The following is a 13,696-nucleotide window of genomic DNA, read 5'->3' as shown; positions in this document are numbered from 1 at the left end:
TTTCCTCAACATTATGCAGTGACGTTTTAATGTAGTTCAATTTTTGATGTAGTTTAAGGCATCTTATGTGAAATTCCTTTATTGCAAACGATAGAGAGGATGTTTTTAGACAAAAACAGCGTTTTCAAATGTATTCGGATTAGTGTAAATGTAGATTTTTTTAGAAACGTATCCATGCCTTATATTTATTTGCTTAACTAAATTATAAGCTATAGACCTTTTTCTGCAATGCAGAAGTGCACTCAGTTTTGAGATTGTTTAAGAACTTCCAATTCAATCACCTATAGGAGAAATGACTAAGAATAATAAATGACAGAAAACTTGCTTTCCAAACAAGTGTGTTCATGACTATACATAAAAAGTTGAATAATATAATGAGAAAATATCCGTTTGCAACATGAAGCAGTATAACAAGCTGTTTTCTACATCTAAATATCAATGAAAGTGAATGAGACAGGAAGTCTCGAGCCAAAAAGATTTGAATGGCTGCCCAGCTCAATAATGGTCAATAATGCTTCAGTCAGAAAAGAAACAAAGGAGAAGAATTAACAACCTACTATAGAGAAACAACATATGACAAAAAGAGAATAAGACTAAACTAATTTAAAATACAAGTTAAAATACATTTATTTTGACCATAACATTTGGCGAGAATAGCTGAGATAGTGGACAAGGATAAACCTTTATAGTGAGCATGTAGTATCCCTAAAGGTTGTGAGCTCAACTTGTGCATGGAGAATTTAGGGATGGAACGGCTCATGAAAAACAAACGAACCGTTCAGTTCTCGTCACGGTTCGGTAAGCTTATGTATTGATCAGTTTGTTTATTTATTCATTTATTTTTTTATTTTATGATTTGAAAGGAAAGCGAGAGTTTGAAGTGGTATCTGACTGGATTGTGGTATACCTGCCATGTCTCTCTCATGTCTGCGCCTCTTCGCCTACTTGACGCCTCGTACCTGTCACTCCCTATTTGCATCTCGATCTGAAGCAACAAACTTGTGCGTGCAAAAGACGAAATATGAGAACAGCCCACTGATCTTTAATATTCTACAGTCTATACAGATCAGTGGAACGACCCCTGAAGCATATTGTTGGTGCTACTATGGTTGCAGTCTACCACAGTTTATTCTGTCCCATCAGGGTTTTACTTTGTAAATTTCTCCAGAGTTTACAGTGTCTCTTTCAGTTAATGCTGCAAACCAGGTTTCAACACAAGATGTGACAGAAACTCAATCATCACTTCTGCTCGTTTCTCTCTCAGATCACAATGCTGAGGTATTTTTGTTCTTGAACCTGCAACTATAAGCTGAGTGCATGTAACATAAGGTCAGAATACCTTTGCCATCAGAATACCATCTTTAACTGGCAGCTATTCTGAGTCTAAAGTGAAAGTTAAGACTCATAAAAGAATTTTCTAAATGACACCTTCCTAAATTACATTTCCCCTCTTGCTGTATTAGAGTTACATATCATTAATTAAAGTATTGTGTCTATTACTGGTGTTATTACTGTGTTAAGATTAAACTGCTTAGTACTTTCAGCCTTTTGATTACATGGCCTTTTTACAGGTCCCATGAAGTTTTTTTAAAATGTGCATTTTTATTTGGTGTTTGATGTAATCTCAACTGAAACACAAAGAGAGGGTGGGACAGTGTAGATCCACCCCTTAAAAAAAAAAAAAAAAGACAATTGTTTTATCACCGCTCTGTCGGTAAGATTGGTTGAGCTCAAGCACATCAAATAAGAAGCATCTTGAAGGGGGCGGGGCACGTCAGATACCTGAGAGCATTTGATTAGTCATGATTTGATAAGAAAGTGAAGTATGATGTGAATAAAACCATTGATCCATTTAGGCGGAAGTGACAAACTAAAAGCTTCACATGTTTATATCGGTTTTATATCCTCTAAACGCAAATTTTGTAACTGTTTTGGTGCAAACTAGCTTATAAATATTCTAAAACTAACAATACTGAAACTTGCATCTAAAAAAACTTTATTTTAATTCCATAGGACCTTTTAAAATAGTGTAAACGGTAGATTACACTGAATCAAACCAAAAACCATGACTTCAGAACTGTATGTGTAACGACAAAAGTTAATTTATTATTTTTGTTGCCCATTGCATGTGTCTTTTTCTTTGTCCTGCATTCTTGTGTTGTTTTTTTGTTATCCCATGGGCTCCCATGTTAACTTGATCCAGGCTCTGATAGGCGACCGGTTGCAGAGAGCTTAAAATGGAACTTCCGGCAGAGTTCAAGGAGCTCATGTTTAATGTGACGGTTGATGGGAATGTAAATCTCCAGGATTTCCCTACCCCTCCGGCCGATGACCAAACTTTATTCTTGTCGAAATGTCCAGGTATGCTAGTAACTTTTTGAGAGTTTGAGCGTGTAGGGGTGGCCTGCCTATTTATTTTGATTACTTTAGACTTTATGTTCCTGTATTTTCTTTAAACACATTCAATCATTTTCTTTTCGGCTTAGTCCCTTTATTAATCTGGGGTCACCACAGCGGAATGAACCACCAACTTATTCAGCATATGTTTTACACAGCGGAAGCCCTTCCAGCAGCAACCCATGTCTGGGAAACATCCATACGCACTCATTCATCCACGTCTTTGGACCGGAGCATCCGGAGAAAACCCACAGGAACGCGAGGAGAACATGCAAACTCCACACATAAACGCCAACTGACCCAGCCGAGGCTCCAACCAGCGAGCTTCTTGCTGTGAGGCGACAGCACTACCTAGTGCCACCGTGTCACCTCTCTAAATACATTTATAGGTAATTTAGTTTATTTACTTTGCAGATTCTTTTGTTTGTTATTTTAAACAGTGTCCACCCTGAATAGACTCTCATTTAAATTGCTACTTTTCTTTTTTACAATACATCTGTTCAATTACTCTCAATTGAGTGTCCGAGTTTGGTTGTCAACAAAAGGGGATTAGTTACAAACGTTTTTTAGTTTGTTTGTTTGTTTCTCTTGGGAAATCCACAACCCTATTTTGTGTTTTATGCCCAAAGTTGTATTCCGTTAGATTTGGGGAGTAATAATTCGTCAGGAAACAACAGTTTTGGGAATCATGCCACCCTAATGCTTGGTGCATAACACCCATCATATATGTATAATAAAAACAAAATCAGCCAGTGTGTAAATTATGCATACATTTACAAAGATTCTATTTCAAAGATATTAATACTCACTCTTATTTATGCATAAATTAAGTTTAATCCATACATACATTAAATCTCTTGATTGGGATGCAGAGCAATGCAAAAAAAATAAATAAATAAACCGAACTCAGCCCTGACATGTGTCCAGTTCCACACAAAATACATTATGCCCTGTAAAGGCCATCTAGTCTCCCACAATGACTGCTCAATATTTATGGATCACAGAAGCCAAAAGAAAAAAGAAACAAAGCAAGAAGAAAGGAAGTGACATTTCCTTTATTTGGAGGCTGATATCAATTTCAGTAAGCACAGCAGGCCTCTCCGAACCCCGGCACCAGCACTAATGTTTCTCATAGGAGGCTTCTCCTTTGATTAGAAGCACTGCCACCCGGCACCAGTCTGCTAATGCATTTATCACCTGAATCACAGCGGGTGCTACAAAAGCCCTAGGGTGCCATTGGTCAGCTAAAGAATGGATGCAGAACAGTGACTCAGAGCCTGGTGCAGGCCGAGGGTTTTGCTGTGCTGACTTGGGGGCTGTTACCTTCCCTTAAATGCCGCCGGAAAACTTAAAGCGAGGATTAAGCGGAACATTTAAGCCTAAGAGAGATTTACAAGCGTTTGGATGTGGGTGGGTTTACCTGATGTGCGTGGCAGGGAGGGATTCGTACTGGCGGGAGAGGAAAAGCTCTCTGTGGCGGAGCTGATGTTTCTGTTTTTCAGTGAGGTCGGACTCTGGGGGGCTTTCCTTCTCTTCTTCCAGGTCCTCTGTACATAGGGAAATAAATATAGGTCAAAAGGCATGACCACGCGTGCAGAATACAAATGAGTCAAAGAAAAACACATATTTACTTTACGGATAGTTTGCATTAGTGGGCGCATTAAAAGAGGAGAGCAACCGAATCAGCCGAATGCAAATAGGTTTTGAATATACAAAGCAGTTGTTAAAGATGACAGATTTCCTATTGTCAATTTGGTGTTTACTGTGACGTGAACAACATTAAGCAATAAAGTGAAAACTGTTGTAAATGGGCTATATACACGGCAAGTGTTTTTTAGCCACTGATTAAAAGGTAAATGTGACTATTTTCAATTTCATACAATTCCTGTTACAACTTCATAAGTGTAATTTAATTAAAATATAGTCTGTTAAATAGACTTAGGCATTCATTTAGTTGTTCAAGCATAAAACAAGATGAAAGGCTGTTTAAAATGTAAGTGACGTTAGGAGCAGCATTGAAAATATTTTGGTAAAATAACTTTCCCTAATTTAAAGGCATGGTGTTAAGCAATGGATTTTAATGCAGTGCGAACTCACATTATATCGTATCTTAATCAGGCAGTGAAGATGAGTGACTTTAAACAAACAAAATCTTAAACAAGTTGAGTTTATAATGGCATGATATTTCACTGGAAGCATTTGAGCAGGCTTATTGAAAAGTAAAGGTCGCGTGCATACACCCCATTGTAGACTCTGAAGTACACTGAAAAAAATTTATTTGTATGGATGATTGAATGCATATTTATGGTAAACCACAGTTCTTTTAAAAACATGTTTTTATAATTTATAAAATAATAATTATCGTTAGCATTATAAAATAGGATGGGTAAAGTGACTTAACAAGACATCACAAATGCACCTAATAAGAAAAATAAAGTTTGTCTTTTATTAAGCAAGAACCCATTACATTTATTAAAAGTCACTATAAAGACAGATTTCCATTTAAAATGAATACAGTTAACTTCCTATATTAATAAAAAAACATGAAAAGTTTTTGCATGATTTTTTTTTTTTTGGAGGTGGTGGTGGGGGTCATTTTACACTGTTAAAGAATATTTCATAAAACTACAACCTTGATATTTTTAATATTGCTAGAGTTAGGCAGTCAAAGATTTGCTTAATTTTTGTCTTCAAAAATGTATGAAAAAATCCAATGTACATAAAAGCGTATACTTAAAAGTGCAACACATTTGTAATACAATTGTCTTAAATATGTGTCATATACCAAATTAAATCTGAGATTCTTGTAGTTAAACTATTGTGCTGAAAAATACTTACAAAAAAAATGACTTTAAAACTAGTGGGTTACTTTGGCACACGTTGAACTTTGAGCAAAAACAAAAATCCACAGAAAGCAGAACACACCTGAAGTTATCATTTTGTTGCAGAGGTCTGTTATTTAAGCTCTGTTTCTAACAGAATAAATCAGGGGTGCTCAAACTTTTTCTTATGAGACCAAAATCTGAACTTGAATGATGGCTATATGAAAAACATTCACTACGACTTTGTTTACTTTACAGGAAATGATACAATATGGTTATACACAAGCATGAGATGACTTCTATATTTAGGACTTACAGTTGGTCTTAAACAAAAAAAACCCCAGATTTATCTCACTTAAATTTCTCCTATTCTTTCATTTAACCAGCATCGAAACACTGAGCCAAGCCAAACTGGTCATACGGTGGCCAGTTGATTAGGACAAATATGCTTGAGGGCCCCTGAAAGAGTAAGAAAATGAGGAAGCACTGCTGCCCAATTACCAGCATCTGGTCCTGCTACTTCAGTGATTACAACTCCCATGCTGACTTACCCAAGCACCAGAAACACAGACGCACACACATATACATCAGCAATTTCAAATGGCTTATCATTATCATGCTAATAAGCACTCACGCATGCCACGTCACAGACCACCCTTTGGTTTCCTTGACAATGCATTGACATTGGCATAGAAAAGCTTCGTGTTCACTCACTTGCGTGTTTGTCTGCCAGCTGGATGAGGCTCTGAGAGATGTCCCGCCTCCTGTAGAAACAAACCACCTTTGCCTCCACATTTCCGCTTGCAGTCTGAAAGAAGACACAAAGTCACCTTGAGAAACTTCATGCTGTATCTTGGGATGTTGAATTTAACACCTCCGTTAATCAATACCGAAAAAGCTTGAACCTGAGGTTGCAGTCTATTATGTTTAATCAGCAGCGCGGTGATGAATTTATCAACACCCGCTGCGTCTGCACTCTTGAGGGTTAATTGAAAAACACTAGAATAAAAAAACAACACTGTGACTGTGTACGACAGTTAAAAACAAGATTAAATTTGGACTCAAGTAGTTTAATAAAACAAAGCAGAAAAGATGGAATATCTAACACGCAAAATACAAAAGATTTATGTTTGTTTAAGAGTTAAAACTACATGAAACTAATCATATCAATTATATAATAAATATTAAATAAGACATTTTTTCACTGTAAAAAAATGCTGAGTTCCACACAATTCCTTTATGTTTTTCCAACATGAATCAATTAAGGGCTGGATGATATGGCAAAAATGCAAACTCGATTATCCATGTTGAATGATAACAATATATGTTAGAGTTGGGCGCTTTCAACCAATTTGGCATCCTACAATGGCATTGTCATCGTAGGCAGTGGTGAGTTAATTACTTAAGAAAAATTAATTAATTCATAAATTAACTTTGTAGCCTATCGTTTCAACTACCTGACCCGCATGGTCTTTGTTTAACCCATAAACAAATCAAAAATAATTAATATAAGTTACACACAAATTACCACCCGTCAATCACTTTTTACGCGGGCAATATTAGGCAGAGTGATCGGTGTCGTTATAATGGCATCGACACACTTCGTTGGTAAAAAAAGATGCACAACCAACAGGAACCAACCAACAGTCTCTGAGGTTTCCGCTAAAATGACTAAGTACAAGCGTGAAAGCGAAAGATTGAAGCAGTGTACACACGCTGTGACATGTTACCTGATAGATTCGAGAGACCAACAAGTCATTAGATGGAGACAAGATTAATTAAATATCATGTTTAACAACTATAGAGAGACGCAATTTAGTGGTACATCTTTTCAGAAAGGCTAGATAAAACGACAGTGAGGATGTTGATCGTTTTCGTTCTAAAATGCCATCTTAAAACTAAGATGTATGAGTGTAAACAGGGCCTAAGTGTTTATTTTTCGTGAACGGGTTGCTGCGATGGGGGGCGGGGCAGAGGATCGCAATGCTGGCTCAGCATCATGATGTCTATTGGCCATCTGCGATGGACAATGGCATCTTCTATTGACCAAAGCCTAATATATATTTTAATGTAAGTTGTTAATGCTGACACATTTAAAAGAGTACCACAACAATAACTGTAGCCAAAAAAATAGAGGGTACATTTAATGGCATAACAAATTTTCAGCTGATAAATTTTTGGTGGCTGAATATACAATACATCTTCAATAAACACACTATTAGATTCTCATTGTTGTACATTTTTGCTGTGTGATTGGCTCTTAGATTAATATAGAGTAGAAAAGTCCAGAGCTTATCATTGTTTTTGACATAAATCGCGATATGATATAATATTATTTGTCAGCTCAGCCCTAATTTAAAATAATTGTTTTTACAAATTTAAATGAATTGAACATAAAAGAATTAAGTTGTCTCAAAAAAGACTCCAAAAATGTGTTGATTCAGCTCATTGGTAATATGTAGATTGAACAAGCATCAAAACATTTTTTGAGTGATGTTTGAAAATAAAATAGCTTCACTGAATTAAGTTAAACTGACAGCTCTAAAATAAATACCAAAATTCAATATTTACATGCATTAATTAGCAGATGCTTCTATGAAAAGCAACAAACGATACAACAATAAGAGAAAAAAAACTATTACTAGTAATACAAAGTTTATAAATAAGTAAATAAAACGTCAGAAAGACATAGTCAAGTGCTAAAGAGATTTCAGATGTCTCTTGAAAACTGTCAGTGTATTTGCATTTCGGATGGGTTTGACAAGATCATTCAAGTGGATGAGAATTATACATTAATTATATATTGGTCATGAATTATACATATATTATACATGCAACACATTGGAAATGTACATTTGGCCTGTATGTACGCACAATACTCTACAAGAACCTATAGCTACTTCATCTCATGCACCTGCACTATTTAAGCATTATCAGAACACAGATATTTTAATTATGAGCACTGGCAGATGCATTTATTCAAACATATTTGGTGACTTATATATATGCTTTTTTAATTGCAAACAATGGCAGCCAACTGATATCTGGCAGATGGTTTTTAAATGATCACCATTGGCAAATGTTCTGATTATCAAAAAAAGATTGCTTAAAATTCAAAACACATAAGTTTTTGAACATTGACAAACCTTTGTTAGTGTTTATACATATTATAAAAGATTTATTTAATGTGTAACATTTTTTTTAAATGTATCAAGGTAAAATTTTTTCATTTTTTCAATTTTGTTATTATTATTTTTTATTATTACATAAACATTTATTTTTGAGCTTCTGTCACATTTTATAAATATTTTCATGTCTAAATTAATAAATTCATTCTCTAAGACAAGTGCATTAGCAGTCAAAACATAATTCAATATCATTCAACTATATAGTATCTAATCAATACATATAGTGTTTGCTTCTACTATCTGACAGGACTATTAATACATAAAGTCTGGCCGAAAAAAATAATGCAGACAAGGTGCATCTCAATGGCCGCAGGGAAATCATTTGTTTGGATGCTCGACAGAGCTTATGTGCAAGGCCAAAGCAGAAAAAAACCTGAAGAGAACTGAATATGCCAAACAGCGAGGTCTATCTTTTGAAAAAATATATCAATATAGTAGATCTAATAACTAATCGATGAGAATAGTGTGCAAGGAGTATGCTGACAATGAAAGCAGAATGGCAAAAGACTAATTTGAATTATGCATTGTGTTTAAAAAGGGCTGTTTAAAAAATCCTTCAGCATTTAATATTTAAAGAGCTGAATCTTCTTTGATCATAATACAGACGTCCTACAGGGGGAGAAAAAAAGATGTCGGTTTCACACCACAGCCTACTTCTCTAAGGGACTCCTGGATGCAGTCTGGTGTTTTGCGTATCTCACACAGATATGGTTTCTCGGCAAACAAGGTTTGGAGTGAAAACACAACAGACTGACGGAAGAAGCATACAGAAATGCAAGTAATTTAGCTCTGTGTGAAGTGGCTAAGCTTTTTTACGTCAATGTCATGACAATGTTGTGTCGACACCCTACTAGTACACCCACTGTCCGACTAGCTACATCTCCCTCCCAGCCCTGAGGGTAATAATGTACCTTATTCAGTTCCTCTATTCGCCTGATCAGATAGGGGTTGCTTGAAGAATTCTCAAAGAAGACATAATCTGCAGAAGAAGAAAAAAAATTTTTGTTGGAAGTCAAAACTTGGGTTTGGATGATAGTTAAATGTCTCAGAGACTCGGAAAACAAAAAAACAACAACATCACACACAAAAAAACAGGAAAATGGTGAACATCATTATACTATTATATACATCACTATACTATTGTACAAATTCATCTAACTCTATATACTAAACATGGATGTAATTGGGACACTATATCTTCTTTGATAAGAAATTTTACCAAACAAATGCAAACTAGAAATCCCGAACCTGTCATTGTATAAAATTACATTAAATACAACTCGAAACAATGAACTGGGGCACGACTGGTTCCCGCTGATATTTATTCATTAGAAGGTTTACAAATTGTATTATGAAGGATTTGTGTTTACCAGTCCACAAGTAAAAAGGAGGGAACATTGACTACGTTTACATGGACATCAGTAATCAAATTATTAGCTTTAATCTGAATAAGACAATAACATGGTTAAGTTGTTAACATGAGTTGCTTTTTGAATGTCCCTGTTATGTTTTACATGTTAAAAGCACATAATTCGATTAATTTCGTTGGGCCACCACACTATCCACATTTCCTCTGGAGTTTTATTTTTAATTTGTTGACTTTAACTGCAATTTGGCACTTCACTTTCATTCAACAATATCTCATGTATGCCCCCTTAGACAAACGAAATATTGAATGCGAGTATGAACTGCTGCAAGAGTGTTGTTTTAATGAAATTTGATACCAGACACCTTATTGAGAAAAACACCTCTGCATTTCACGATGCAGGTGTCTGTAGTCCTTCACTGACTTGGTAGGTGCAAAGAATAATGTCAAACAGCCGTGTGTTTGTGTATAGACCAGGTGTGGGCAAACTTGATCCTGGAGGGCCAGTGTCCTGCATAGTTTAGCTCCAACCTTATTCAAATAGACCTCATCATAGAGTTCTAGTGATCTTGAAGACACTGATTGGTTTGTTCAGGTGTGTTTGACTAGTGTTGGAACAAAGCTCTGCAGGGACACCGGCCCTCGAGGATCAAGTTTGCCCATCCCTGGTATAGACTACTGTATCTTGACGCAAAATGCGGCGAAAATCCTACACAACAGTACCAGTTTGATTAAAATGTTTACATGTCTGTACTGCACTTCAATACTGCAACTAGATCGGCATGTGCCACATGTTGTAATTTGATTTCTGTTTAGTTCGATTATGACGTTAATTAGATTTTTTTATTGTGGTTTACATGGTAGACTCTTAATCAGAGTATTGTCTCAAATCAGATAATTGTTGTCCATGTAAACAATAACTGATGTTTAAATCCATCTCATTTGGCCACTTCAGTAAATTAGTAAAGTAGCCAAATGAGATGGATTTAAACATCCATTATTGTTTACATGGATAATAATAATCCATTTCGAGACAATACTCTGATTAAGAGTCTACCATGTAAACCACAATAAAAAAATAACAATCCAATTAATGTCATAATCGAACTAAACAGAAATCGAATTACAACATGTGCCACATGCCGATCTAGTTGCAGTATTGAAGTGCAGTACAGACATGTAAACATTTAAGAGAGTCTATGTTTGGATGTATGAATGAGCCATTTGTCATTTTTATATATAATATTGTGATATAAGCTTGTGGACCATATATTTAAGCATGAAAATAAGGAGTGAAGCAGGTTTTGTTTCTGCTTTTATAGCCAGAAAACTACATTAAACACCAGACATGCTTTCATGCACCAATTTCTGTTCATCTAAATGAATTAAATCGAATTGCACATCAGTTTACACAATCTAAAAACTATCATCAGATTCAAACATCAGTTTATTTGCTTTATACATTCTGATTGAAACATTTGCGACTGAAACTTGTGACATCATATCACACTTTAGAAAACAGCATGGAAGTAACACCAACAGATCTCATTATTGCTATTTTTGCCCTGTTGGCAACGACATACACATTCGTAAACCAGCAACATACATTTTTTGTGAAATTTTACTTTTTCCATCGATAAGTTCTCTACCTGATGCCATCATGGCAACTAAAGGCATGTATGTAAACTTAAACACCATGTATTTCAAGTCACAGCACTGTGCATATGCCTCGGACAATTTTGCACACTAAAGAATTTTTGGGTAAAGGATACATTCCTTACAGTTAGGCATAACTGATAACATTATCATTTCGATTGCAGGAATTCTTCTTGCACTTACATTACGGTAATGATGAAAATCCCTAGAAATGGCACATTTTATAATGCAATGTTTTTTTTTACTATTCTAAAACATTACCAATTGTGTTGTGTGACCTGACAAGACACTAAGACCTTCAGCTTGGCCTTTGACTGAGGCTAAGAAATGGTTTGTTTCTGGGATACATTTGTATATATAGCATTTGTCAAAAACAAGACGACGAGGTGAAGAATGTGCATTCATTAACAAACACTTCATTCATGCAAACAAGCATTTTCTCTTCATTGCCATTTAAATGACATTCTTACACATGTATCAACACATAACATCACACAAGGAGCATGTCATAAGGTAACCGCGCAAAGTATTCAATTATTACAAATGCTATTAGATTTGCAGTGAATTCATAGGAAGTTTGCTCGTCCAGCTGCAAAAGCATTTTCAATGGCACTGCATTATCGCCGCCATGAAACAATGTCAAATTCCGCGGCATGTAGCCGGCTAATTGCACAAACAAACGACGCGACGGTATTGTTAAATACACGCTGTTAATTACACGCGTGACAACAAATGCACATCAAAACAGTGCAAATTCTTAACGCTTCGGCAAATAAGTGGGCAGAAGTTGAATGTGGTTTCTCTAAGGAAATCGAGTGAGGGGTGTTAAATGCTAGCTCGCTTTGCTACCTTGCATGCCGAATGAGAACCCGTAACTAATGGATACGTGCCAAAAAATGAGACAAATGATCACAAAGAAAAACATCGGCGTCTAAAATTGCAATGGTTAAATAGCAAGCATATCTCGCTTTTAACCTATGTGGGTAAATCTAAGAGAAACGTGCTCTAAGTGCGCGTTTCCGATTGTTTTACATATAGTAGTGATTATTTGTTTATGATGTGGCTAGCTAGCAACATAGCCTGCTTGCTAAAATGCTAGTGCGGCTATGATAGTTTAAGAGGCCTGACCCAAATCAGAACCCAAAATATTCTGCATCCACGTTATCGTTTTCTTTTGCAAGGACACTGCACGTGTTAAAGAGTTTAAAAGTGAGCGGCCGGTTTCGGGAATTCGCTTGAAATGAGTCCCTGCCTTCCAGTCAGGTCTTACGGTGGTGCCTGTGTTTTGACTTGCGTTAATTCAGAATATAGACGGACATACCTCCGACCCGGTACATGTTGGCCGCCATTTCTGCCCTCCCGGAGTGTTAAAAAACCAAACCATAAACTAAAATAAAAACAAAATAAATATGTGAATCAAGAAGGCATCTACGTCCTGTGACCTGTTGGAAAGCAATCTGGCTTAAGAAGTTTTAAATAAGGGGGGTGGACCTCAGTAAGAATAGGAGATTTTTTTGCAGCCCCCCTCCCGAGATTCACAGTACAATACAGTAACTCACTCACGCGCTAGAAAAGGCTCGAGCGCAGCAGCTTCCTGATGATGAGATGAGAGGAGGAGAGAAAAGAGGAGGGAAGGAAGAAGGAGGGTGAATGAAGTCTACAGACTGCAACCTCAACACGACACTCATGACTGTTTTACCCACAGAATTCAATTAATCATGGTTTTGATGTGCATTTAAATCATTTAAAATAACGTTTTCATATTTTGCCAGTTTTTTTGTTATGACAATAAGTGTCTTTTAAAAGCTGTCAATTGTGGAAAACAAGATTGATATACTTGATTCACTGTTTAATTTAGTTTTGAACATATCACAACCCGATGCACAATGTTTTAGCAACCTATTTATATGAGTGGCAAAACCCAGTTAACACCAATAATAAATGCTGACACTTTGTTTGGTTTTATTAGCATGCTACTTTATCTGTCTGTGTCTGTTGTTCTTAAAAAATACTTTTATTGAGGTTTTAATAGTTTAAACAATATATTGTATATGAAATAATAATATATTTAACAACCGAAAAAGTACTTGCCTTTCAATCTGCTGTGAATTTATTATTATTATTTATTTTTTCTTTTATTTACCTCATTAAGGTGGCACAGTGGCTCAGTGGTTAACACTATCGCCTCACAACTAGAGGGTTGCTGATTCAAGTCCTGGCTGTGTCAGTTGGCATTTCTGGGTGGAGTCTGCATGCTCTCCCTGTGT

At 36.0% G+C, this 13,696-nt stretch overlaps 1 protein-coding gene across 8 annotated transcripts in view; it reads right to left on the bottom strand.

Annotated features, from left to right (window-relative positions):
* mta3 (metastasis associated 1 family, member 3) overlaps positions 1–13,117 on the bottom strand; it is a 65,030-nt gene extending 51,913 nt beyond the window's left edge. For 2 of the 8 annotated variants that reach the window (XM_073917259.1, XM_073917257.1), the window contains exons 1-5: positions 12,921–12,981; positions 12,751–12,816; positions 9,319–9,386; positions 5,934–6,027; positions 3,818–3,944 (exon numbers count right to left, since the gene is read on the bottom strand). In XM_073917259.1, coding sequence (XP_073773360.1) covers positions 3,818–3,944; positions 5,934–6,027; positions 9,319–9,386; positions 12,751–12,778 — 317 coding nt within the window. In that variant the 5' untranslated portion in view covers positions 12,779–12,816; positions 12,921–12,981. 8 annotated transcript variants of the gene reach the window in all.
* Positions 13,118–13,696: the final 579 nt, after the last annotated feature.

The sequence above is a fragment of the Danio rerio genome, chromosome 12 (genome assembly GCF_049306965.1).
Source record: "Danio rerio strain Tuebingen ecotype United States chromosome 12, GRCz12tu, whole genome shotgun sequence".
NCBI lineage: Eukaryota > Metazoa > Chordata > Actinopteri > Cypriniformes > Danionidae > Danio > Danio rerio.
This window is presented reverse-complemented; position numbering and strand designations above follow the sequence as displayed.